Source organism: Bos grunniens, chromosome 23, assembly GCF_055505025.1.
Source record: "Bos grunniens cultivar Pamir isolate PY7600 chromosome 23, Bosgru_T2T1.0, whole genome shotgun sequence".
NCBI lineage: Eukaryota > Metazoa > Chordata > Mammalia > Artiodactyla > Bovidae > Bos > Bos grunniens.
This window is the reverse complement of record NC_141187.1, coordinates 34,001,112-34,025,845: the sequence shown is the minus strand read 5'-3', so window position 1 is coordinate 34,025,845 and position 24,734 is coordinate 34,001,112. Positions and strand designations below refer to the sequence as shown.

Here is a 24,734-nt window from a genome sequence, read left to right as displayed (position 1 = left end):
CCAAATAGAGACACACAGAGATTAACCCACGATCAGAGAGAGGCCCTGGTCTACTGGTCTGGACAGACAGTTAAGAGTGGTCCTTGTTCGTATGTTATGCAATCATCCATCATCTTATTGATGACACTTTTACCTGTTTGCATCTTTCTGGCTTTAAAGATCTATAACTCATCTGTGTTTGTATATGTGCAGACTATTGAGGAAGCCGGCTCTTAGGTGAGATTTGAGAGCCTGTATAAGTAATTAGCATAATCTCTGGGGCCAGACCATCTGTTTGAATCCAAGCCTTGCCACCTACTTGCTTGGTGACTCGGGCAAGTAACATAATCTCTGTATCTCAGTTTCTTCTTAAAATGGAGTTAATAATAGTGTTTACTGCATTGGTTGCTGTGAGGGTTAAAGGAGATGATGTATGGAAACCCGTGGGACCATGGTACCCCACAAGTATCAGCTGGTATTACTACTGTACTTGTAAAATGATCCTGGATGTTGTGGCACCAATTTTCCTCTGATGGCCTGTTCACAGAGGTTAGTATGCTCTTCTGGCTACTGAAGAGGCTTCATGTTCCCATCTGGGGCTTTTGGCACTGACCCTTATTGCCATCTGAGGAGAGAGTGAAAAGGTAGTCATACGCTGTGAATAAAGAGTTTCAGCCTCTAGTCCGGCTCTGGTATGGACTACCTATGAGACAATTTCTTTGGATCTTCTCTCAGATTATGGTCTTTCACTAGGTGATTGATATTGAGTCCTTTCTGGTGTGTGAGTTTTATGATTTGGCTATTATTTTACTTCTATGCAAAAGTTTTGTGGACTTAAGATTCTTGAAAAGATCAGAGATTGATTATACAAGAACCACTGGAAGGAAGAAGTGTGTGTGCTGCAGTATACTGTCGACCCTTGAGCAACAGTTGAGCTACACATTATATGCAGATATTTTTTAGTAATAAATACTGCAGTACTTACTAGACAGTCCGTGGTTGGTTGAATCCTCAGATGCAGCCAAACTATAGATGCGAAGGGCCCACTCCACTATAAGCTATATGCAGACTAAGCCCTGAGTTGGTCAAGGGTTAACCATAGATAGATAAAAGGAAAGGATGAAAAGTCTGACTTCCTGTAGACATGCTGGTCATCATGACTGTTGACATTATTTCCATTTTTAAACCTTTTCTGCTAGAGGGGGAGCAGAGTTTGAAAAGGTGCTACATCAAGATGTGCTGTGGAATGGAATATTATTCAGTTATAGAAAGAATGAAATATTGCTATGTTATAGCCACATGGATGGACCTTCAGTTCAGTTTAGTTGTTCAGTCGTGTCTGACTCTTTGCGACCCTATGGACTGTAGCACGCCAGGCCTCGCTGTTCATCACCAACTCCTGGAGTTTACTCAAACTCATGTCCATTGAGTCGGTGATGTCATCCAACCATCTCATCCTCTGTCGTCCCCTTCTCCTTCCGCCTTCAGTCTTTCCCAGCGTCAGGGTCTTGTCAAATGAGTCAGTGCTTTGCTTCAGGTGGCCAAAGTATTAGAATTTCAGCTTCAGCATCAGTCCTTCCAATGAATATTCAGGACTGATTTTCTTTAGGATGGACTGGCTGGATCCCCTTGCTGTCCAAGGGACTCTCAACAGTCTTCTTCAACACCACAGTTCAAAAGCATCAATTCTTTGGTGCTCAGCTTTGTTTATAGTCCAACTCTCACATCCATACATGACTACTGGAAAAACCATATCTTTGACTAGACAGACCTTTGTTGGCAAAGTAATCTCTCTGTTTTTTAATATGCTGTCTAGGTTGGTCATACTTTTCTTCCAAGAAGCAAGTGTCTTTTAATTTCATGGCTGCAGTCACGATCTGCAGTGATTTTGGAGCCCCTCCAAAATAAAGTCTGTCACTGTTTCCTTTGTTTCCCCATCTATTTGCCATGAAGTGATGGGAACTGATGCCATGATCTTCGTTTTCTGAATGTTGAGCTTTAAGCCAAGTTTTTCACTCTCCTCTTTCACTTTCATCAAGAGGCTCTTTAGTTTTTCACTTTCTGCCATAAGTGTGGTATTATCTGCATATCTGAGGCTATTGATATTTCTCTCGGCAATCTTGATTCCAGTTGGTGCTTCATCCAGTCCTGCATTTCTCATTATGTACTCTGCATATAAATTAAGTAAGCAGGGTAACAATATACAGCCTTGACGTACTCCTTTCCCAATTTGGAACCAGTCTGTTGTTCGACGTCCAGTTCTAACTGTTGCTTCTTGACCAGCATACAGATTTCTTAGGAGGCAGGTCAGGTGGTCTGGTATTCCCATCTCCTGAAGAATTTTCTACAATTTCTTGTGATCCACACAGTCAAAGGCTTTGGCATATTATGCTTAGTGAAATAAGACAGAAAAATGATACCACTTAGATATGGAATCTAAAAAATTATATAAATGACATTATATGCAAAACAGAAACAAATTCACAGATGCAGAATGCAAATTTGTGGTTACCAATGGGGAGAGGGGAGAAGGGAGGGACAAACTAGGGGTATGGGATTAGCATATACAAACTACAGTATGTAAAATAAATAAGCAACAAGGATATGCTGTAGAGTACAGGGAGTTATACTCACTATTCTGTGATGGTCTATAATGGAGTAGAATCTGCAAAAATTCTGAGTCACTGTGCTATGTACCTGAAACTAACACAATCTTGTAAATCAACTGAATTTCAATGAAAAAAGATGAACCGTGGGGTAGGGTCTTAGTTCACAGAAGGTAAATTTTCATCCTTTAAAGCTGAGTCCTGATCTTGCAATTTAGCACAGGTAACCTGTTTGTTCGACCTAAGCGAGTGACTACACTGACTATGCCTGTCTCTGGCGCCTTTTATCTCCCTTTCTATTACTGTCCCAGCTTCTTCCAACTGTCAGATGTTCACCACGGAACCCTGTGTGTCTCAGTCAACAAAACTGCCTCTTGCCCTTTCCCTAAGGCAGCCAAACTCTTCTTCCTGCTTCCCCCCGGGTAGTGATGCCAGTGTGGATGACTGAAAAAATGTAGCTCTCCAGGTCATTCTTGGATTTGAAAAGAGAATTCCTTTAAACTTGGAACTTTGAGGAAGATAGTGTTTGAGCTGGGAGCTTTGAGAGTCTCCTCCCAGTCACAGGCCGCCCGCTGGGCTGTACCTTTCTACCTCAAATCTGAGTAAATTGCCAGGGTCTAGAGTACCCAAAGGCATGATTGGGTTGGAATGTGTAAAGGTAGCCTAGTGGTGAAGAACATAGGTGAGCTGACTGACAAAGTTAGGTAGGAATCCTATTTTTGCCCTTGGATACATCAGAGTCTCAGTTTGTTTGTCTGAAAAATGGGGGAAATAGTGACAAAGAATATAGTCGTTGAGAGGATTAAATGTATTAACGTATCCAAGGATGTTTGCTCATTTATGGCACATAGGGAATGCTTGTATATAGTTGCAATGACTCAGGGCTATCTTCCTGAGCACGTGACCTGTACAGTTGCACAAGGCATCCTTCTCAGGGGGGCCCTGTGCTGGGGTTAGTGCTTTCTGTCCCTGTCTTAAAATTCTTCGTAATTTTGAACAAGGGCCCTGAAGTTACGTATCCAGTCCTGCTACTCCTGGGCTACCTTTGACCTCTGCTCACTCATCTGGTCCCACTTGTTACACACCTCTCCCCTTTCTATTGCTTGTTTTCTCGGGCCTTAGTTAAAAGAAAGGATCTTTTCTTTGGGAAAAGAACTGTGGTTCACAGCCTCTGGAATATTCAGATACAGATATCTTTTGTTGCCTCCACTTTTAGAAGTCACTGATTAAAGGTCTTTTAGAGCACATCCCCTCTAAAGTCAAATGGCAAAAATTACCCCAGGTAGACAAGAACCCTGTGAAGATGTGTGATTGAAGACATTGGGTGGAAAGTCTTGCAGTGTGCCCTGTCCCTCCCCCTCTGCCTTCCCCGTGCTCATTATCAGACTGTCTCAGCCACTATCGGGCTGTGTCCCTTTGTCATCTTTCTCACAGAGGGTCCTGACTTGAGTTACTCCCCATAATGGTGACCTATGATTATTCAAAGCAGTTTTCTAGAAAATATACCGTTTCTGTTGGAGTTGGGAGACTAGAGAGAGGCACAGAGCAGCCCACAGGCATACCCATGGATTCACCTTCTGTGTGTGGATGAACAGGATAAGCCTTGGCTCGAATCTAGATAAATCCTGTAACAACTTGGTCCTCAGGTTCCCTGACTTATGGTTTCTAAGTGTGGTTGCTCAGTTGCATCTGACCCTTTGCAACCCCATGAACTGTAGCCCACCAGGCTCTACTGTCCGTGAAATTCTTCAGGCAAGAATACTGGAGTGGATTGCCATTCCCTTCTCCAGAGTATTTTCCCAACCGAGGGATCAAACCCAGGTCTCCCACAATGCAGGAAGATTCTTTACCATCTGAGCCGACAGGGAAGCCAGTTTTGTCCAAATCTAGCGTTCTTAGACTAGCACATGTGTGTTAGTCACTAAATATCAACTTCGGGACAGGGGAGTTCTTTGGAAAATCAAAGACAGGTCTCCCATCAGAACTTGAGAAGTGTTGGGATCCGCTTGCTTTCTTTCTTGCAAAGACACCCCCAGGCCTGCCTGGACCTCTGGGTTGCAGAGCAGCACATTTGGATACTAAAAGTGGTGGGTGGCCAGGGAGCTCTGCCCCAGGTGTGAACTAGGAGTTCAGACTATTCCCAGCCTTAGTATTCTCTAGGGCCCCTGCTGGGCAAGAGGGGCCTATAGGTATACGGGACCCCATTGGCTATCTGTATGTTCTTAGCTGAGAATTGGAATGGAAACTTCCATAAATGTGCTCTCTAGGACTGAGACAGGCATAGCAGAAAAGGAGTCAGGGTTGACTTCTTGGGACAATAGCCTGTTTTGCTGCCTGTGCGTTATGTAAATGTTATCAGCTAGTGGACAGAGAACAGAAAGCAAGTGGGCAACCTCGGGTGGCAGTTGTATTTTGGAAAGCATGAATGAGTACTTGGCTTTTTCATTAAGTTTGCTGTTGAGATAGTGGGGCTCCTCCTATGCATGACATCTATATTTTAGTATCTCTGAGCCCTGTCTTGCTTCCTCAACTGGAGTAATCTGTGGCTCTTTTGGGCTGCTGACTGGTTGCTCGTCTTGAGATTTGGCAGGTGATCTGTTCAATACAGCCCTTCATCCAGTGATTCTTAGGGTAAAGTTAATACTCCTACAAGGTCAATAATCTGTTCCAGCTCACTTAGTCTTTCGTGAAGCCTCAGGAGCCCAGTATCTAATGGTCTGTGGGTCACACCAAAGCCCACCAGCCCACTTTCTGGTATTGATACTGATGCTGTCACTTCTATCTTACAGGTGCTCACGTCATGCCGTGCCTTCCTCGTCACAGCACGAATCCCCACCAAGGTGAGTGTCGATGAGTTTCCTCCTTCCAACACACGTACACAGCCCAACACAACACACACTGGCTTCTCAGTTGCGTAGACTTATGATTTAGGCCAGTATGTCCAGAGTTCTCTTTGCACAACCTTATTTTCCTTCCTTCTCCCCAGAAAGCGCCTGCATATCTCCTTTGTCCCCCTGTGTAGAGCATCCAAGAAAAGCAGCAAAGCATTTCATGCTCTGTATCCTCAGGGCTGGTGAATTTCAATGATTTTCCTCTCAACTGGGGCAGGGTTTATACTTTCTTCAAGTCTGGTTCTTATTTCCTTGGGTCTAATAATGGCGCAATTTTCTAAGGCTTTGACAGGTGGGGAATAACCATCCTAACTCATAAAGAGTATATGACCGGAAATGTAGCCATTCAGTCCTCCTCCATGGTGGAGGACTCTGATGTGGCCTCTAAAAAATAAGTAAAAATATAGTTTTCAAGGTGTTGCCTCTAGAAAATAACATGATACCACTGGTTCCTTAAAAAAGACTAACATCTTCCATAAGATGTCCTTCATCATAGGGTGCAAATTAACATTTGAACTGATAACTGGTGAATTAGGCACCACAATCGCTTCTTTTATTTCCTTTATAGTCACAGAAGGGTTTTGGCGTGTTTTATAGGATATGAACTGAATGGTAACAAGAAATTGGGATTTTTTTTCCCCCTAAAAAGATAATGATAGCTACATTTATTGAATATTGTTTTAGTAAATAAGATGATCTCCCTAAAAATAAGTTATGAAAGCCATGTGGTAGGTCTCATTATTCTTCTTGTCTTATAGATGAGGAAACTGAGGCACAGGGAGGGACAGTGGCTTGCCTGAGGTCAGGCTTACACCAGTTAGTGACAGATAAATGGTTCTCATCAAAGCATGGGAGCAGGGGCTTTACATCCCTAAAAGTACCTTGTTATCACCAGAATTTAGTTAGTTATCTATCAAGTATATTTTAAGTACATTATCTCACTCAATTCTCACAGTAGCCTTGTACTATTAGAAAAGTACTTGTAGCTATTAGAAAAGAGCTCAAAAACTACAGAGCTGGCTTATCTGAGTATTTGCAAGTAATGAATTGGAAGAGATTTAGACTCACTAGCCTCCTCTTTTCTGGAGAAGGCAATGCCACCCCACTCCAGTACTCTTGCCTGGAAAATCCCATGGATGGAGGAGCCTGGAAGGCTGAAGTCCATGGGGTCGCTGAGGGTCGGACACGACTGAGAGACTTCACTTTCACTTTTCACTTTCATGCATGGAGAAGGAAATGGCAACCTACTCCAGTGTTCTTGCCTGGAGAATCCCAGGGACGGGAGAGCTTGGTGGGCTTCCGTCTATGGGGTCGCACAGAGTCGGACACAACTGAAGCAACTTAGTAGTAGTAGTAGCCTCCTCTTTTCACCTTTCTACTGAGCTGAACTTGCCTCACTTGCCAACAAACCCAGGAAGATGGGGAAGGGTTGGAAGATGCTTTCAGCCTCATTGAAGTATGATGTTTGGGTTGCATCATGTTTCTAGTCCTTTCTTCTTAAAATTCAATATTTAGCCACTGTCTTGTGAATACTTTCTTATGTGCTGGACACGGTGCTGTCATGAAGTGGACCTTGTAGGACTGACTAATGATTTGCATGATTTTCACTGAATTTTGAGAAGGTGCCAACCCAGAGTTTGCTAATCAAAGGCTGTGGCTACCTGATGTCTTTTTTCTTTCTAATCATGCAAATGTTAAATTTTACACAGTTTCTCTAAGGAATGAGACTTTATATTATCCCACCCCTTTTGATAATACAGAGTGAGGCTTTATGTTTATAATGTGTTATAAGTGAAATCAGTTATTCTGTAAATGATTTTGGACTAAATTACCTGTATGCTAAAGTACCTGAAGGCAGGCTATAAGGAAGTGAGTTAACCATTATTGTACTGGTGAAAAATTAATTAAGGAAGGAAAATAGTCAAGCAGTCTATTGACTGGAAGGCTCCTGAATGATATGTTTACCCTAATTAAAAATGTTATCACCTCTTGAAGAGTCACGTGTCTCCCTTCTGTTGCCCCCTCCTTGCTCTGCTCTTGAGCAAATGGCCACTTTCATTCCATGATATATATAACATTCACACCGGCCTGGCTAGGGCAGTTTGGACATTGGTTCTGATTTCTGATATTGTCAGCATCACAAAGAAAGAAAGGCAGACCTTCTCTCAGAATGACCCGCGGGTAGGCTGCCCTGGAGAGAAGGCTGGTTTTCATGTGTCACAGCATACCTTGGTTAAGAAGCAGAGCCAGTGTCAATGACATTCATTTTTCTGGGGAAATAATTATATTCAGAACAGTAGTGTACAACCGCCTCTGGTTTTCACACAGGCTTCTTCTCTTTTCTTTGGGGCTGATTAATTAAACATTTTCTTTTCTCTTTTTATAGTAAAATGTACCTCATACGCAGTCAAATGTACAAAATAGAAACGTGCAACTCTGTGATTAATCACCGAGCAGAGACCTCTGCAGCCACATGCAGATGAAGAAATAGAACTTTGCCATTCCCCCCAGAAGGCCCCAACTCTGCTTAGGGGGATGGGGAGTGGGTTATTGTCAGGGGAGGGTCCGCAGGAAAGCTGGGTTGGAAGATGACCCCATGTCAACCAGGCAGTGGAAGGGGTCTCCCACTGGTCAGAGGTTTACTAGTTGACAAGAGCACAGTGCATCTGGGGAGCTGGGTTGTGGGCCCAGGACTGAGGAGGAGGCTGTGGAGGAAGGGAAACTGGCCAGAAAGATGGGCAGTCATGACACAGGTCACTGCGTCCAGAATAGTGGGAGTTCCTGGAGGAGCGAGGGAGCTGTTGATAGCCTGGGCCCATTCCTTCTTCATACCTAACCGATTCCGAGTGTCTGTGGCTCTCTCAAAAATGCCCCAGGTCTCCTGCAGCACGCCTGTGTCTCTGCTTCCTCACTAGTCCCCCTGCCTGCTTCTGCTCAGTGGTGTTCTTTAAGCTATCTTCAGGGTGGCCTGAAGTCAGGGGAGGGTTAGTGACAGGGGTTGAGAGCACAGGTCTATTAAAAAGAGCCGTGGGTGAGATTAGAGAGAATGCCTTGGACCTGGTTATAACATCAGTCAGTGTGTCTCAGGGACTCCCTTCCTCACCATTCATTGATTGTTAAGATCAATAACCGTTGATTGTTATGATCAATAACAGACTCAGCCTGTCCTCCCTTCCTCATCCCCAAAACTGCAGAGTCTGCTTCCCATTTCAGCCTTGCCCTCATTCTCTGAATCCTTCTGTGCCTTTGCAGATTCTTTTTCTTCTGCCTGGATTTCCTTTTTCTGTTTTTCTTTGTTGGACACACTTGAAGTCATTCTTTAGGGCCTAGCTGGAATGTCTCAGTGCTTTCCTGGCTCCCTGGCACTTGGCTTATTCCAGGGACAGCCCTGAGGGGCAGGAGAAGCATCTTAACTGACCTCCAGCTGACCTCTCCCAGCCAGACTGACCACAGCTGCCCATGCCAGCCCCGGTGATGCTGACTGCTGCCAGCTGCATCTTTGTAGCTGCTAGGTTGTAAGAGAGTGCAGGTCCTCCCAGACACCTGTCCCCACCAGTTGAATGAGATGCCCACTAAGAGTCAGTGGTTTGTTTCCAAACCTATTCACAGCAGTTACAATTACAGTTTTAAATTAAAGAAATATATATTTCACATTATCAATGAAATAGGCTGTAAAAAGAGAGAGCATCTATGAAGTATTGAATGTTGATCAAGTAATTCACTTAAAATATTACTGTCATGTTAAGGACCAGGCATCTGTTAAAAGCCAGGGGCATGGGGAATATAACAACATAGAGAACTTATACCCTCATATTGCTTTCCCAGTGTCTTCAAGTTCTCACTCCATTTTAAAGAGCTTACATTCAAAGTTGGGTGCTCTGCAGTTATGAGTGTGGCCCACAAAGGAAATGCCTTTGAAGGGCCAACCCAAGGGGCTTAACTCAAAGAAGAAACTTTGGCACTATGTCCAAGGCTGGCAAATAAAAATATGTTTATAAGATTTAATTTGAAATAAACGGGAAGGTAGAGATACACTTTATTTAGAAACGAATTCCTGCTTTAAATGAGTTTTCAAACCTCACCAAGTATTGATCTTGATAACAATAGGGAAGAAGACATCCACTCTAATTGAATGTTTAAGAGGTGCCTCCAAGACTGCATTTAACTCTGGGAGGACGAGATAAATGTGTCATTTCTCTTGCCCATCTTGGCACATAGTAGGCCTTCTGTAACTATCTGTTGGCTCAATGATGTGAATGATGAAGCAATGAATTTATCTTTCTACTTCCAGCCCTCATCTTCATACTTCAAAGCATTAAACTGGAGATTCACGGGTCCTCTGTTCTAAAATTGATCCTACCAAACGTATAAAGGTACAGCATAGCACCAGCAGGCAGAGCTATGGGTCCTATGGATTTGGCTCTAGATGGGTTCTTTCCCCATTACTTTTCTGGTTTTAAACCAAGAGAGAGAAATAAACTTATCCAGCTCAGTTCTGCCCATTGTCTTTAGTCCTCGGTTCTGTGACTGTTTGCTGTACTCAGATGAAACACTGAAAAACTGGGAGAAAGATTAGTGGCCGTTTTCCAGGAAAAACAGGCAGAGAGTGAGAGACTGGAGATATTTTGAAGAAAAAGAAATGCTGATTATAGGAGAAGCGAGGAAGGAGCATGTGCTATTAAAATAGAAAGGAAATAAATAATAATTTATGCATATACAGGGACAGAAGACTTTTATTTATTAATAACTGTGTTTCATCGGAGCACAGATTAAAATTCCTAAATACTGTGTTTTCCTAAATCCATTTAAAATAGGCACTTTAATGAAAGACAGTGGAAAGAATGATGACTCCAATAAGTGGTCAGAATGTAACCCAAAGGGGTAAGGGTTTAGAAAGAAGGGAAAACCGAAAGACACAGGATGAAAACCAGTGTCTTTATCCTGATCTGATTTGCTGAAGCAACGTCTGAAATAAGAGAAAAAAGTCTATTTAGATGGCTCCCTTCATACAGTCATTCCTCAGTAAATAAATAATGGAGTAGAAGTACAGAAACTTTCCATGGGGTTTGTCCTTGGATGAAATTTTAAAAAGTCAGACTTGGCATTTCCTTTTGGCCCTTTAGGAAAGTTACTAATGCTTTTTTTGAAATATGATAGGTCAAAGGTCATGTCATATTGAATGAATGGAGATATTAAATCAGCCTACCTTCAGAAGATGTCCAATATTTTGTTTGCACTTGGACTATTTCTAATTGTAGCATTTTTCCTTTGAATTATAGGTTTTAACACCCTTATTACAGGTCTGTCTTTCCTCCCCCTCCCTCAATTGCAGCTCGAGGTAACCTTCAGCTACTTGGAGATTCACGGTGTCATCTGCAGCAAGCCGGCTCAGGTGGGTATGAACAACCTGTTTGTCATTATTCCAAGGTCAGAACCTTTCTTGAGTTTCTGAAACCAGATAATACCTTCTGTTTGGTTCACTAATGAAAGTTTCTTGAGATAATGTGGAAAAACAAGATAAGGGAAAATGGAGTTTTGAGTGAGAGACTGAACAGGGGCTGGGTGGGCAGGGGTCAGGAGTTCGTGATAAAGGAAGCAGTTTGTTCTCCTTAGTATGGAAAGATCTAATGAGCTCTTATGTTACCTGGCAATGTAGATGTGAGAGTACTGTTCCTTAGAAATGTACAAGTTTTAGCACTAAAATTTCATAGCTATTCTACAATACTATGTAAGATCTTTCTGGGAATAGAGTGATTAAGAGAATTTTTTGATATTAATAAAATATAGATTTTAAAGGACAACTTTATTGAACTGTAATATGCAGTCAACTAAAGTGTGCAGCTTGATAAGCCGTGACATGTGGAGCCATGAAACAATTACTACAGTCAAGATACTGAACATATTCATCACTCCCATGCATCACTCTCACGCATCTTAGTAAACATTTCCTCTTGCCCCTCCTCATCTGTAATCACCTATAGGCATCTGCTCTCAGCCACTAATTTCTGAAATTTTATCTGAGTAGAATCATAGTGTGTGTGCTTCCTTTTAGCCAGTGTATTTATTTGGAGAATGATTGATTTTGTTGCATATCTCAATAGTTCGTTCCTTTTTATTGCTGAGTAGTGTTCCATTGTATGACTGTATCACAGTTTATCATCCCTTGATGGACATTTGGGTTGTTTTAGCTTTTGGCTGACAAGCAAAGGTGCAGTGGGCATTTATTTACAAATCATTGATTGGACATTGGCTTTTAGTTCATGTGGGTAAATATCTAGGAGTGGAATGGCTGAATTGTATGGTAGGTGTCTGTTATCTGCAGGCTACTGTTCATGGGGTCACAAAGAGTCGGACACGACTGAGCGGTTTCACTTCACTTCAAACTGTTTTCCAAAGTGGTTGTACCATTTTACATCACCACCAGCACTGTGTAAGAGTTCCAGTTCCTTCATATCCTCCATAATACTGGTATGATCAGTGCTTTAAATTTTAGCCATTTTAATAAATTTGTAGTTTTTAAAATTTGTATTTTCCTAGTGACTAAAGATATTGAACGTCTTATCTGTTTATTTGCTGTCATGTATCTTTGTTCAAGTGTTGGTTCAAATCTTTTGCCATTTTAAAAATTAAGTTCTTGTTCTTTTACTGGTTCTTTGTATATTTTGGCTACAAATCCTTTATCAGATATATGATTTGTACATATTTTCTCTTGGTCTGTGGCTGGTTTTTTCATTTTCTTTACAGTGCTTTCCAAAGAGCGGAATTTAAAAATTTTGATGAAGTTCAGTTTGTCTGTTTTCTTTCATGGATCATGCTGACATCATATTGAATAAATTCTTGATTAACTTAAGGTCACAGATGCTCCATATCTTCTCAGGTGTTTTATAGCTCTAAGTTATACATTTAGGTCTGTGATCCATTTTGAAATATTAATAATTTCTGTATATAAAGCAATATGTGGATCAACTTTTTAATATATATATTTCTACTTGTTCCAGTAATGTCTGTTTGAAACTGTCATTTCCCCACTGAACTTTGACTTTTGTTGAAGATCAACTGCACACATAAATGTTGCTCTTTTTCTGGTCTCCTTGGTCCCTTTCATCCTGTCCGTCTGGTCTATTTGTATGATCGTGTATTGTCCTTATGTTGATCTTGCATTGTCTTGATTACTGTGGCTGTTATAGCAAGAATCGAAATCAGATAGTGTTAGTCCTCCAATTTTGTTCTTTTTCAAAGTTGTTTTAGTGATTCTATGTTCTTTGCATTCCATATGAATTTTAGACTCAGCTCAGTTTCTCTACAAAAAGGCCTGCTGAGATTTTGATTGGGATTATATTGTATCTATAAATCAGTTTGGAGAGAACTGATGTCTTAATAAAATGGAATCTCTGATCCAAGAAAATTATTTCCCAAAGGTGTTAGGTCTTTTAAAATTTATCTTGGTAGTATTTTGTTGTAGCTTTCAGTATACAAGTCTTATATATCTTTGTCAAATTTACTGATATAAAGTTGTTCATAGTATCCACTTGTTAGCATTTAATTATCTGTAGATTGTCTTTCGTGATGTTGATGATTTGGTTCTTCTCTCTTTTCTTTTCCATATCAATCTGGTTAGAGGTTTATCAACTCTTTTGATCTTCTCAAGGAACTTGCTTTTTGGTTGTATTCACTTTTCTCTATTGACTTCATTGATTGTTTTATATTCCATTGATTCTTACTCTGATGTTTTTATTTCCTTCTATTTAATTAAAAAAAAAAAAACTCTAAAGAAAATGTGTGTGTGTGTAGTTTGTTGATAACGTTCCTAAAAGAAATTGTCACTTTATGTTGATTGAGATTGCATACAAATCCTTGGAACATTTCCATAGTTCATCTTAAAGCAATGTTTTATCCTATCTGTTTATCATTCTCCAGGAACTGGAGTTTGGAAGGAAAATTATAGCTCCATATGTTTGCCCAAATGGGCAAACATATGCAGGAGTGATCACTCATGAATGATGACATAACCAGGGCCTTCCTGATGGTCTTAATTCAGGAATGTTTGTGTTTATGATTTTGGGGTTGTGATGGGAACAGAAGGGTGGTATTGAAATGTCAATGCCAAGGTTATATTCAGAATATGATTAGACTGTGCTATTTAATTATAAGAAAGGATGTTAATACAGCAAGACCAATTTTTGCATGTGGCTGCTGAAACTGATCTTACCACACTTACGGTGCTGTGCCTTCAGTATGTCCAGCATTCAGAGGAATGAGGGTTAAGGCAATCTGCCTCAGTCCCATGGAGCTGTTCTGTCACTGTAAGTACCACAACAGCAGCTCTACAATGTCACTTCAGTGACTGTATGCATGGTGTGGACCTTGAAAATAAAATCACTATATAGTGAAACAGTGGGACTGTTTTCACAAAGGAGCCAGCAATCCAGACACTGGCAATATGAGTCATTTAGTGGGATTCAAAATTTGATGTTTTAAAATTGCCTGTGGTGCTTTTTAAAAATACCGATGCCTCAGCTATTGGGTGTAAGACAGGCTACAAGGATGTGTTGTACAGCACAGGGAATATAGCCCATATTTTCCAGTAACTATAAGTGGAGTGTAACCTTTAAAATTTGTATAAAAATGAAAAAGATGTACCTCCAGCAGCCCTACTCCCTCCTCTGCCACATACACACACTCTCACACATATTCACTCACGACAGTTAGGATTCCATATGTCTGAGGTTGACAATGAATAACCCGTGTTACCTCAGGACCGTTGATGTTGCTGGATTTTTTTTTTTTTTCTGATGTGAAATCATAAGAATGATGGCATCTGCCTGACTACCCTTGAACAGAACATTTTTTTTAGTGTTTTCTGGGATTTATTAACTTTTCTGTCACTGCAATTTTATCATTTAATTATAGTAAATTCTGGTAAGATTCAAGGAGACATATGCATTTCATGGTATATTAGTGAGAGTGGGTGAACTTGGTGCTGAGTTTGTGAAATGTGACTTTTACTATTCTTTTCTTCCTTCTTGTGAAAATGTGGGAGAGCGTCATCTTATTTTAGAAGTCCCCACTCCAGTACTCTTGCCTGGAGAATCCCATGGATGGAGGAGCCTGGTAGGCTGCAGTCCATGGGGTCGCCAAGAGTCGGACACAACTGAGCGACTTCACTTTCACGTTTCACTTTCATGCACTGGAGAAGGAAATGGCAACTCACTCCAGGGCTCTTGCCTGGAGAATCCCGGGAAGGGGGAGCCTGGTGGGCTGCCATCTATGGGGTGGCACAGAGTTGGACACGACTGAAGCGACTTATCCTTATCCTTGCCATAGCACTTTCTGGGGTTCAAGCTTCTTGCTGTCATGGTCGATAACTGGAGATCAGTGGTCGTACAGTTTCATAGTTCTAGCATTCTTGGACCATTTTTTATACAACTGAAATAGCTGCTAATTTTTTTCCTTTTTTTTCATTATAAGGTTGTTTGCTGTGTCATAGAATGATTTTGATAAACCACCTATGGCTATTTCCGTTGCAAGAAAAACGCTTCACAGATCTGTTGGCTGGGCTTTAGTAAGAACATTTTTCTTAAAGATTACTCAGGTGGTTCTAAGCAAGAGGCGGAGTGGGGTTAGAAACTTGAGTCTTAAATATTAATAGGATACTAGTGTTCATAGTGCTGACTATTATTTTAAATGTTCATTGGACTCAGGGAATATATTCTGCTAGGTGTCTAAGCAGTAATTGTTTCAAACATTCTGTTTTAGCCTCAACTGAAGTAGGAGGGCGAGGGATATTTGAGAGGGAGTTCTTTTTTCTGATGAAATGATTTACTGTGTTGGTCTCACCTCTATCACTTTGTTGTCATCTTTACATTATGCAAAGGTGGTGACATATTATGCAAGGCTGGATGACTTTTATGTGAGGTTGAATTCAAAGGCCTCAATTCTTCCCACCTGTCACCTTTTTTCCTTCCCTGTCATTCTATTCAATCTTGTACAATTAAGGATGATTAGGTGTTAAGATTAAGTGGAATTAGAATAAGCTAGTTACTAATTATCCACACCCAAACTGTGAACTGAATAGATGCACTAGATGTGATGAAAGAAGTAGTACATTATAGTGAAAAATATAATTACCTGTTGTGGGAAGGTTAGGGGTGGGGTGTGGAACATAGACAAGGAGGTTGCATCACAAAGTATCTGGCTTTTTAAAACATACGTATGCCCAGATAGGTGTGTATGAAACATCAGCAGCTTTAGCCTTACTCAAGACATATCACTGAAGTGTCATGTAAGTAACTACCTCCATGTACAAGAATGCTTGCTGCCTTTTTTGGGATAAATATCTCTTGGACCAACTTCTACAAGACCAATGAAGTCTTTGTCTAGAGAATTTCAAATGCAGTGCTGTAGTGAAAATTGGGATTAAAAAAGTATTTTCTATTCAGGGAGCCAACTAACCGTTACAAAGTTGGTATGGATTAAATACTTGTTAACAGATTCCTCTAAGGGTACTTATGAAAAAGTAGCATTTAAGGACTTAAATTACTTAAGTCTTTTTTATTTCATTTTGACAAATAAATTGGATTGCTTTTTCTTTTAATATAAGCACTTTGAAATACAGATTATTTTTTAAAATTCAGCTGATTTTTTTGTTTTTGTTTAGTTGCTAAGTTGTATCCAAATCTTTGCAACCCCGTGGACTGTAGCCCGCCAGGCTCCTCTGTCCATGGGGTTTTCCAGGTCAGAAATACTGGAGTGGATTGTCATTTCCTTTTCCAGGGGATCTTCCTGGACTGGAGATCATTCTTTACCACTCAGCCGCCAGGAAGCTAATTTTAAGACAACCTAAATTCCATGGGCAGAGGAGCCTGGTGGGCTACAGTCCATGGGGTTGTAGAGTTGGATAGGACCGAGCTGCACATACAACCACACACACACAGTGAATCTAAAAGCTTCTTTTAAATCCAGTTGTTTAGTTGCATATTAAGGGTAGAGTTTCCCCATCATATTTTTGTACAAATTAAGTAGCAACAGGGAGTAGATATACAAGGATATTTTGATGCAGTGATCATCAAAGGGATTGCATTTTATATTAATATTTTTGAGATCCAAGATAATGGTATCTTTTTTCCTTTCAAAAGAAGTGACTTGAACAACTTTTTATTTGGAATGTGTTTCTAGTCAGTCTAATGTCTCTCTTGTGACCTACCCTTTCTATCAGGTTGTTTTATTCTTATTTGTAAGCCTAGCTATATGAACTCAGTTTAGCATTTTGGTATAAGTTTTGGACATCTCCAGCAGATAATTATAGAAATGAGTCTTCACCTAGCATGAATTTTATTAACCTGTTCCCTCTGTATAATCCTTTCCAAATATCCTCTCTCAGAAAAGTTGAAGCTTTTATAACACTTGATTTTTCTTTTGTTATCAGGGAAAAGATTTTACCCTTTTACTTAAATATCTCATGATGTCTTGTTTTTAAAGCATGTTTTCGAAAAATGGAACTACCAGCTTGTCCTCTGGTATTCACCGAAGGAGGTATTCTTACTTACACTAGATGGTAGGGATATAACAGACTTTGTAATTTGTAAGTCAAGGTAAAATCTTGGTAAAAGGAGAAGTCACCCACAAATGTGGATATTCACTCTCCATCATTGAGGGGATCTGTTTGAATCTGCAGTTTGGCCCTTAGAGACACTTGCTTCAGTTTCTGGATATTTCTGACAACCACTCTACCCAGACAGTTTGTCGAGTCTTAAAATTAAGAGCATTATTTTAAGAAATTGCTTCTTAAAATCTGGTATTCGATTAGTATATATCAGCATTAACACAGAAGTATCCTGTTATGCAAAGTTTCAGTTTCTGTAGTTTCAGTTATCCATGGTTGACCATGGTTGGAAAAATGGAAAAATCTGGAAATAATTCATAAATCTTACATTTCATGCTGTTCTGAGTAGTCTTACATACATGCTGTTCAAGCATGTATGAAATCTTGCACTGCCCTGCCTCATCCCATCCAGGACTTGAATCATCTCTTCATTCAGTGTTTGTCACACATTAGTCACATGGTTGCCAGCTAGGTTATCAGACCAGCTGTCACAGTATTTCAGTGCTTGTGTTCAAGTAACCCTTATTTTATAATGGCCCTGAAGCATAAGCGTCATAATATTGGCAATTTGGATGTGCCAAAGAGAAGCCAGAGTGCTCCCTTTAAATGAAAAGGTGAAAGTTCTTGACTTAATAAGGAAAGAAAAAAATTATATGCTGAGGATGCTTAGATCCGTGGTAAGGATGGATCTTTTATCTGTGAAATTGTGAGGCAAGAAAAAGAAATTTGTGCTATTTTGCTGTTGTATCTCAAATTGCCAAAGTTATAGCCACAGAGTGTGATGACTGCTTAATGAAGATGGAAAAGGCTTTAAAGGAAACCACTGACAAAAAAAAGAGAATCTAATGAATGAGAGAAAATATTTGCAAATGATATGACTGATAAGGGGTAAATATTGAACATATATAAACAGCTCGTACAGCTCAACATCAAAAAAACAATCTCACTAAAAATTGGGCAGAAGTGAATAGGCGTTTTTCCAAAGAGGAAATGCAGATGGGCAAAAGGCACATAAAAAGATGCAAAACATTGCTGTCATCAGAGGGATGCAAATCAACACTACAACGGATACCACCTCACACTTGTCAAAAGGATTGTCATCAGAAAGAATACAAATAACAAATACTGGCGAGGAGGTGGAGAAAAGAGACCCCTCAGACATGATCAGTGGGAATGTGAATTGGTGCAATACGGTGGTTCCTCAAAAAACTAAAAGTAGAACTACCATAGGATCCAGGAATTTCACTTCTAGGTATATATCCTAAAAAACCGAAACAATAATTAGGAAAGATCCATGCACCCCAGTGTTCATAGCAGCATTATTTACAATTGCCAAGGAATAGAAGCAACCTAAGTTTCTACCAACAGGTTGAAAGGATAGCAGAGATGTGATGTGTACACACACGTGCACAAGCACGCGTAATACACTACTACTCAGTCATAAAAAAGAAGGGAACCTTGCCATCCGCAGCAACGTGGACGGACTTGGAGGGATCATACTAAGTAAAATAAGAAGGACAAACACTGTGTGGTATCACTTAGGTGTAGAATCTCAAAATTACAGCAAACTAGTAAATATAACAAAAAAGCAGACTCAGATCTGGAGGAGAAATTAATGGTTACTAGTGGGAAGGAGAGGGAAGGAGGAGGCATGGTATATGGGGAGAGGACTAAAAGGGACAAATATTAGGTAGATATATTGTGCAGCGCAAGAGAATATAGCCAATATTTTATTATAACTATAAACGGAGTATAAACATTAAAAGCTGTGAATCACTATCTTATATACCCATAACATATAATATTGTACTTCAACTATGCTTCAATTAAAAAAAAAGATGGAAAAGACATTAAATTTGTACTTCAACTATGCTTCAATTAAAAAAAAGATGGAAAAGGCATTAAATTTGTACTTCAGCTATGCTTCAATTAAAAAAAAGATGGAAAAGGCATTAAATTTGTACTTCAGCTATGCTTCAATTAAAAAAAAAGATGGAAAAGGCATTAAATTTGTACAATAAGATGTCTTGAGAGAGACCACATTCACATAACTTTTGTTATAGTCTGTGTGATTCATGGGGTCGCAAAGAGTCGGACACGACTGAGTGACTGAATTGAATTGAACTGATGGTTATAATTGTTTTATTATTAGTTATTGTCAATCTCTTAGTGCACCTGATTTATAAATTAAACTCTATTATGGGCATGTATATATAGGAAAAAATATAGCATATATATAGGCTTCAGTACTGCCTGCTTTCAGGCTTCCACTGGGGGCCTTGGAACGTTTCCCCAAGAATAAGGGGGGTGGCTACTGTATATAGTTTACACTATTTAAAGTAAATAAATTTAAGGGACTGGCCTCCTCCTTAAGCAGTGTCCCACCCGCTCGTTGCAGATGCTTGTGGAAACTGAGAAGTGCAGCATCTCCATGAAGATGGCGTCGCCCGAGGACGTGAGCGAGGTGCTGGCGCACATCGGCACCAACCTGCGCAAGATCTTCCCCGGCCTCTCCCCAGTGTGAGTTCTCCCGCGACCTGGCCCTCCCTCAGAGTGCAAACAGCCTTCCTCTTGCCCTTCATCGGGTTCCTCTCTCCTGCTTCCTTCGGTCTTTTCAACGTTACACATCAAAACCCTGGCTCAATCCTGTTTCGTGCCTGAGATTTTCTATGTGACTGTTCTTTAAAGATCTGCAGTGAGGAAGGAGTTTGGTATTCCTTTAACTTCTCCTGCTAAGACTAAAATACAAACTTAAAAATAATTTTTTTTTTTATTTATTGGAGTGTAATTGCTTTACAGTGTTGTCAGTTGCTGTACCACCAGGTGAGTCAGCCACATGTATACATATGTCTCTTCCTCTTGGGTCTCCCTCTAGGTCATCACGGAGCACACAGTCTGAGATTTACCCTAGTATGAATTGTACACACAGCTATTAGCAGAATGTCTGGGGCTGAACGCTCTATAGGGAGGCATCAAGTATCACATTAATGAAGAACTTTATTTTCTTCATTTTCCCTATTTTTTTTTCTGTTCAGTGAGAGGAAACTTACAAACAAAACTGAACGTCAAACATAGCCTCTTTTATTTTCCCCTCACTTTTCTGAAATACATGTTAAGGCTAGAAGTAAATTTCGCCTGGACATGTCCTCATATTATTTTCTCAAGCATTTTAAACCAGGATTATGTGCTTGGGTAACAGAGTTTGTACTTAGGGAGTTCATGGGTTGTTGGAAAAGGGGAGTTAGATTGACTGAAGGGAAAAGGCAGCTTTCCTACCCAACATCAACTCTGAGTGTCTTGTATCAACTCTGAGTATCTTGTGACTTTAATGTTCTGCTTGTACTTGTGAAGTTCCTTAATTGTATGCCACGCAGTTGGCCTGGAAAATGTATAATTCTATTGGTGTTGGTTGTTGTGACTAGAGAGATTTGAAGAAGGGGGTAAAATCTTTTCATCTATGTTCCCAGTAGTCAACGCTGTCAGGAAGGGAAATAGATCCTTTACATGAATAATATAGAACAGCAAAAGAAAATAGGTCCCCGCAAAAGAAAATGACCCATTCATAGTAAGTTGGAGAATATGAAACTATACTTGGAATGCTCAAGCCTTGTGTGAGTTATTTGTCCATCAAATGTATCACCTGAGCTCATTGTGGGAACTTTGGGTCCTCAACCCCACCTACTTCCTTGCTCGGGTAGAGGCTGATCATTGAAGGAGAGTCTGAACAGGTATCAGGAGCTGGCCGAATCAGGACAAACACAGCCACGGCCTCAGTTCACATAATCCGTTCTTGAATAATCTAAAGGTTGGCTATGTATAAATGACATGATACCTGCCAGGAACTGAATTTCTAGTTTTACTTAAATCTAATTTTGAAAATAGCATCCATGATCAAAGTCAAATATATAGGGCTTCCATGGTAACTCAGTGATAAAGAATCTGCCTGCCAATGAGGGAGATGTGGGTTTGATCCCCGATCTGGAAGGACCCCATATGCTGCAGAGCAACTAAGCCCATGCACCGCAACAATTGAGCCTGTGCTCTAGAGCCTGGGAACTGTAACCACTGAGCCTGCATGTCATAACTCTCCGTGCCCTAGAGTCTGTGCTCTCCAACCAGAGAGTCCACCTCAGTGGGAACGCTGCACCACAACTTAAGAGTAGTTCCCACTTGCTGCAGCTAGAGAAAGGCCAGCACATCAGCCAAGACCCAGCGCAGCCAAAATAAATACATAAATTAAAAGCCAAACATATAAAAATAGTATATAAATATCTGTAAAATACGACCAATCCCCTTGAGTACAGTCAGAATGCAGGTAGGGAAAAAATGAAGAAGTTTAATTAAAATTAAGGTTTTGCATCAGAATCTCTGCTGTATATATATATGTTTCCCTCTTCCCCTCCCTTACATCTCTCTTCTACTTCATTAAATAAGCAAAGTTTAATCTTCACATAAAATAAAATTTAAATAACATCGAATCACTGTTAGCATTGTTTTGTCAACATTCCATCTTTGCTGTGTGATAGTCACTATCGTTGGAGGCTTCATCTCGAAGGCAATGATATTGGGAGGAAACTAGGGGAAATATTTGTAGCAAGTGTTGTTTAATCCTTTTCACAGAGATGCTTGTAATGGCGTTTCCCTTCAGGAAGTTGTTTTGTGTTATGGCCTGCAGGACCCCTGGCTGTTCTCTAAAACCAAGTTAGGTTTTTTTTTTTTTTTTTTTTAAACATTAAATTAAGTCATTAGGATGAGTTAGAACTAATTTAGAAGATGTTTGCTTGAGAACATAGATGAGTGAAAAACATAAGGAAAGTGAACCATCCTTAGATTTCAGAGAAAGGAAAAGCTCATTTAATTTGGGATGTCAAAAAAATAATGTTTGATTTGTGTCTGTTTTGATTTGTTTGGGCTTCTCTGGGGGCTCAGACAGTAAAGAATCTGCCTATAATGCAGGAGACTCTGGTTTCATCCCTGGATCCAGAAGATAACTCTGAAGAAGGGAATGGCTACCCACTCCAGAATTCTTGCCTGGAGAATTCCTTGGACAGAGGAATCCTGGCGGGCTACAGTGCATGGGGTCACAAAGAGTCAGATGCGATGAGCAACTAACACTTTCACACTTTTTCCTCTTTGTTTTGAGAGGTTGACTGTTGTTGTTGGTGGGCCCCAGGGAGAGTTCTGTGAGAGAAATGGTAGAGGCTGGAGGCAGATGCGAGGGAAGGTGCAGCTGCAACTTTGCTTGCCTTAGAAGGACTGCAACTAGCCTCTTGGAGTTAGAATTGAGAGACTGCAGATACCACTGTGAGACAAAGATAAAGCTGCCTGCTGCTGCTGTTGCTGCTGCTGCATTGCTTCAGTTGTGTCCAACTCTCTGCGACCCCATAGACGGCAGCCCACCAGGCTCCCCTGTCCCTGGGATTCTCCAGGCAAGAACACTGGAGTGGGTTGCCATTTCCTTCTCCAATGCATGAAAGTGAAAAGTCAAAGTGAGGTCGCTCAGTCATGTCCAACTCTTAGTGACCCCACGGACTGCAGCCTACCAGGCTCCTCCGTCCATGGGATTTTCCAGGCAAGAGTACGCTGCCTGGAGAGGCCCAAATAAAAGCCTCTGGGATTGGCTGTAGGGAGCTAGTGAGGGCTTTTCAACTTTAGAATAAAATGACAGCTAATTTTAAGGGTGAGTCAGTCTTGTAACACTGCTTTATGAGCCTGGGGGAAGAGAGCCCCAAAATGGAACTGAAAGGTATCAGATTGTCTGAATATTTTGGGGGGGCAAGACTCTAGGCAGATTAATGTACTTCTCCATGCCTCAGTGTCCTCCTCTGTAAAATGGGAATAATGATACTCATGCAGTTTTGGGAGGATTAAATTAACTTCTGTTGACTGCTTAACAAATGCTCCACAAATCTTAGCTGAATAGCCTGCTATTGTCTTTACCAGGATGAAAGCCTCCATGTGGGGAAGGAAATAGGTGACGTTTGTAGGGAGATTCTTTGATGTTTATGAATTTTTAAATTATTTTATGTTTGTGTGTAAGTTGATTGCATTTCTTTAATTTGATTTTTTATTGTTAAATGTGGCCAATAACACCCTTTTTTAGGTAAGACAACAGTAACCTCCTAACATGATTTTCTTCTCAGGCTTTCAGCATGTTGGATTCTTCTTTTTTTTTTTTTTTTTAATTTAATTTAATTTTTAAAATTTTATTTTATTTTTAAACTTTACAATATTAGTTTTGCCAAATATCGAAATGAATCCACCACAGGTATACCCGCGTTCCCCATCCTGAACCCTCCTCCCTCCTCCCTCCCCTACCCTCCCTCTGGGTCGTCCCAGTGCACCAGCCCCAAGCATCCAGTACTGTGCATCGAACCTGGACTGGCGACTTGTTTCATACATGATATTATACATGTTTCAATGCTATTCTCCCAAATCTCCCCACCCTCTCCCTCTCCCACAGAGTTCATAAGACTGATCTATACATCGGATTATTCTTTCATATACGTGACAGTGTGAAAGTTGGCTGGGTATTAGTGTCAGTAAGTTAGGACAGTGCGTCTTTACTACCATGATAGAAATGATATTGCAAATCCCTCTTCAAGTCAAAAGCTGGTTAAGTTCAAAAAGGAAAAGGAAAGTGAAAGTCACTCAGCTGTCCGACCTTTTGTGACCTCATGACCATACAGTCCATGGAATTTTCTAGGCAAGAATACTGGAGTGGGTAGCCTTTCCCTTCTCCAGGGGATCTTCCCAACCTGGGGATCAAACCCAGGTCTCCCATATTGCAGGAGGATTCTTTACCAGCTGAGCCACAAGGGAAGCCCAAGAATACTGGAGTGGGTAGCCTGTCCCTTCTGCAGTGGATCTTTCCGACCCAGGAATCGAACCTGGGTCTCCTGCACTGCAGGCAGATTCTTTACCAACTGAGCTATCAGGGACTCCCTAAGTTTGAAAAGATGAGGTTATTATGAAGAGAAGAGTGGCAAAATGGGAGTTAATGGGTCAACAATGGAAAGGTGCTTTACAGACTCTGGCAGTTTCTATACTTTTCTAAAGAAATAGGTACCCCTTTGTGGTATCGTTTGTATCAATAAAACATGTCCTCTTCTGGAGACAGCTGCATGTTGTATAGGGTGAGCGCTGGAAATAAATTTTTGATAAACCAATTAATTGGATAAAAATAATTTTCAGATTTTTTTCCATGTCAACAATGTAAGTGTGAGCTTTGCATAGAGAGCAGGCATGCTTGTCACTGAGTTCACTGTTTTTGCCACATGAACTATTTTCTGACTCTTGTGTAAATTAAATGCACATAATCCCTGGTGGCTCACATGGTAAAGAATTCACCTGCAATACAGGAGACCTGGGTTCCATCCCTGGGTCGGGAAGATCTCCCGGTGAAGGGAATGGCTACCCACTCCAGTATTCTTGCCTGAGAATTCCATTGGACAGAGGAGCCTGGTGGGCTGTAGTCCATGGGGTAGCAAAGAGTCGAACACAACTGAGTGACTAAGAACACACAATGTAAATGTAGTTGGTTCAACTGCGTAGTGCCACCTATTAGTAAGTGGTAGGGTGTATTCTGTGGACAGAGGAGCCTGATGGGCTGCTCTCCGTGGGGTCACACAGAGTCGGATATGACTGAATCGACTT

At 40.7% G+C, this 24,734-nt stretch overlaps 1 protein-coding gene across 24 annotated transcripts in view; it reads left to right on the top strand.

The window, feature by feature from the left end:
- Positions 1–24,734, top strand: part of CARMIL1 (capping protein regulator and myosin 1 linker 1) — a 307,540-nt gene that overhangs the window by 125,802 nt on the left and 157,004 nt on the right. For 16 of the 24 annotated variants that reach the window (XR_015152305.1, XR_015152306.1, XR_015152307.1 and 13 more), the window contains 3 exons: positions 5,375–5,425; positions 10,809–10,868; positions 19,477–19,598. Coding sequence is in view for 21 of the 24 variants with exons in the window: in XM_086369940.1 (XP_086226066.1) it covers positions 5,375–5,425; positions 10,809–10,868; positions 19,477–19,598 (233 nt within the window). In the remaining 3 variants the exon portion in view is untranslated. Of the gene's footprint in view, positions 1–5,374; positions 5,426–10,755; positions 10,869–19,476; positions 19,599–24,734 lie in introns of all 24 variants that reach the window. The other 8 variants (XM_086369935.1, XM_086369931.1, XM_086369932.1 and 5 more) reach the window with 1 other exon arrangement.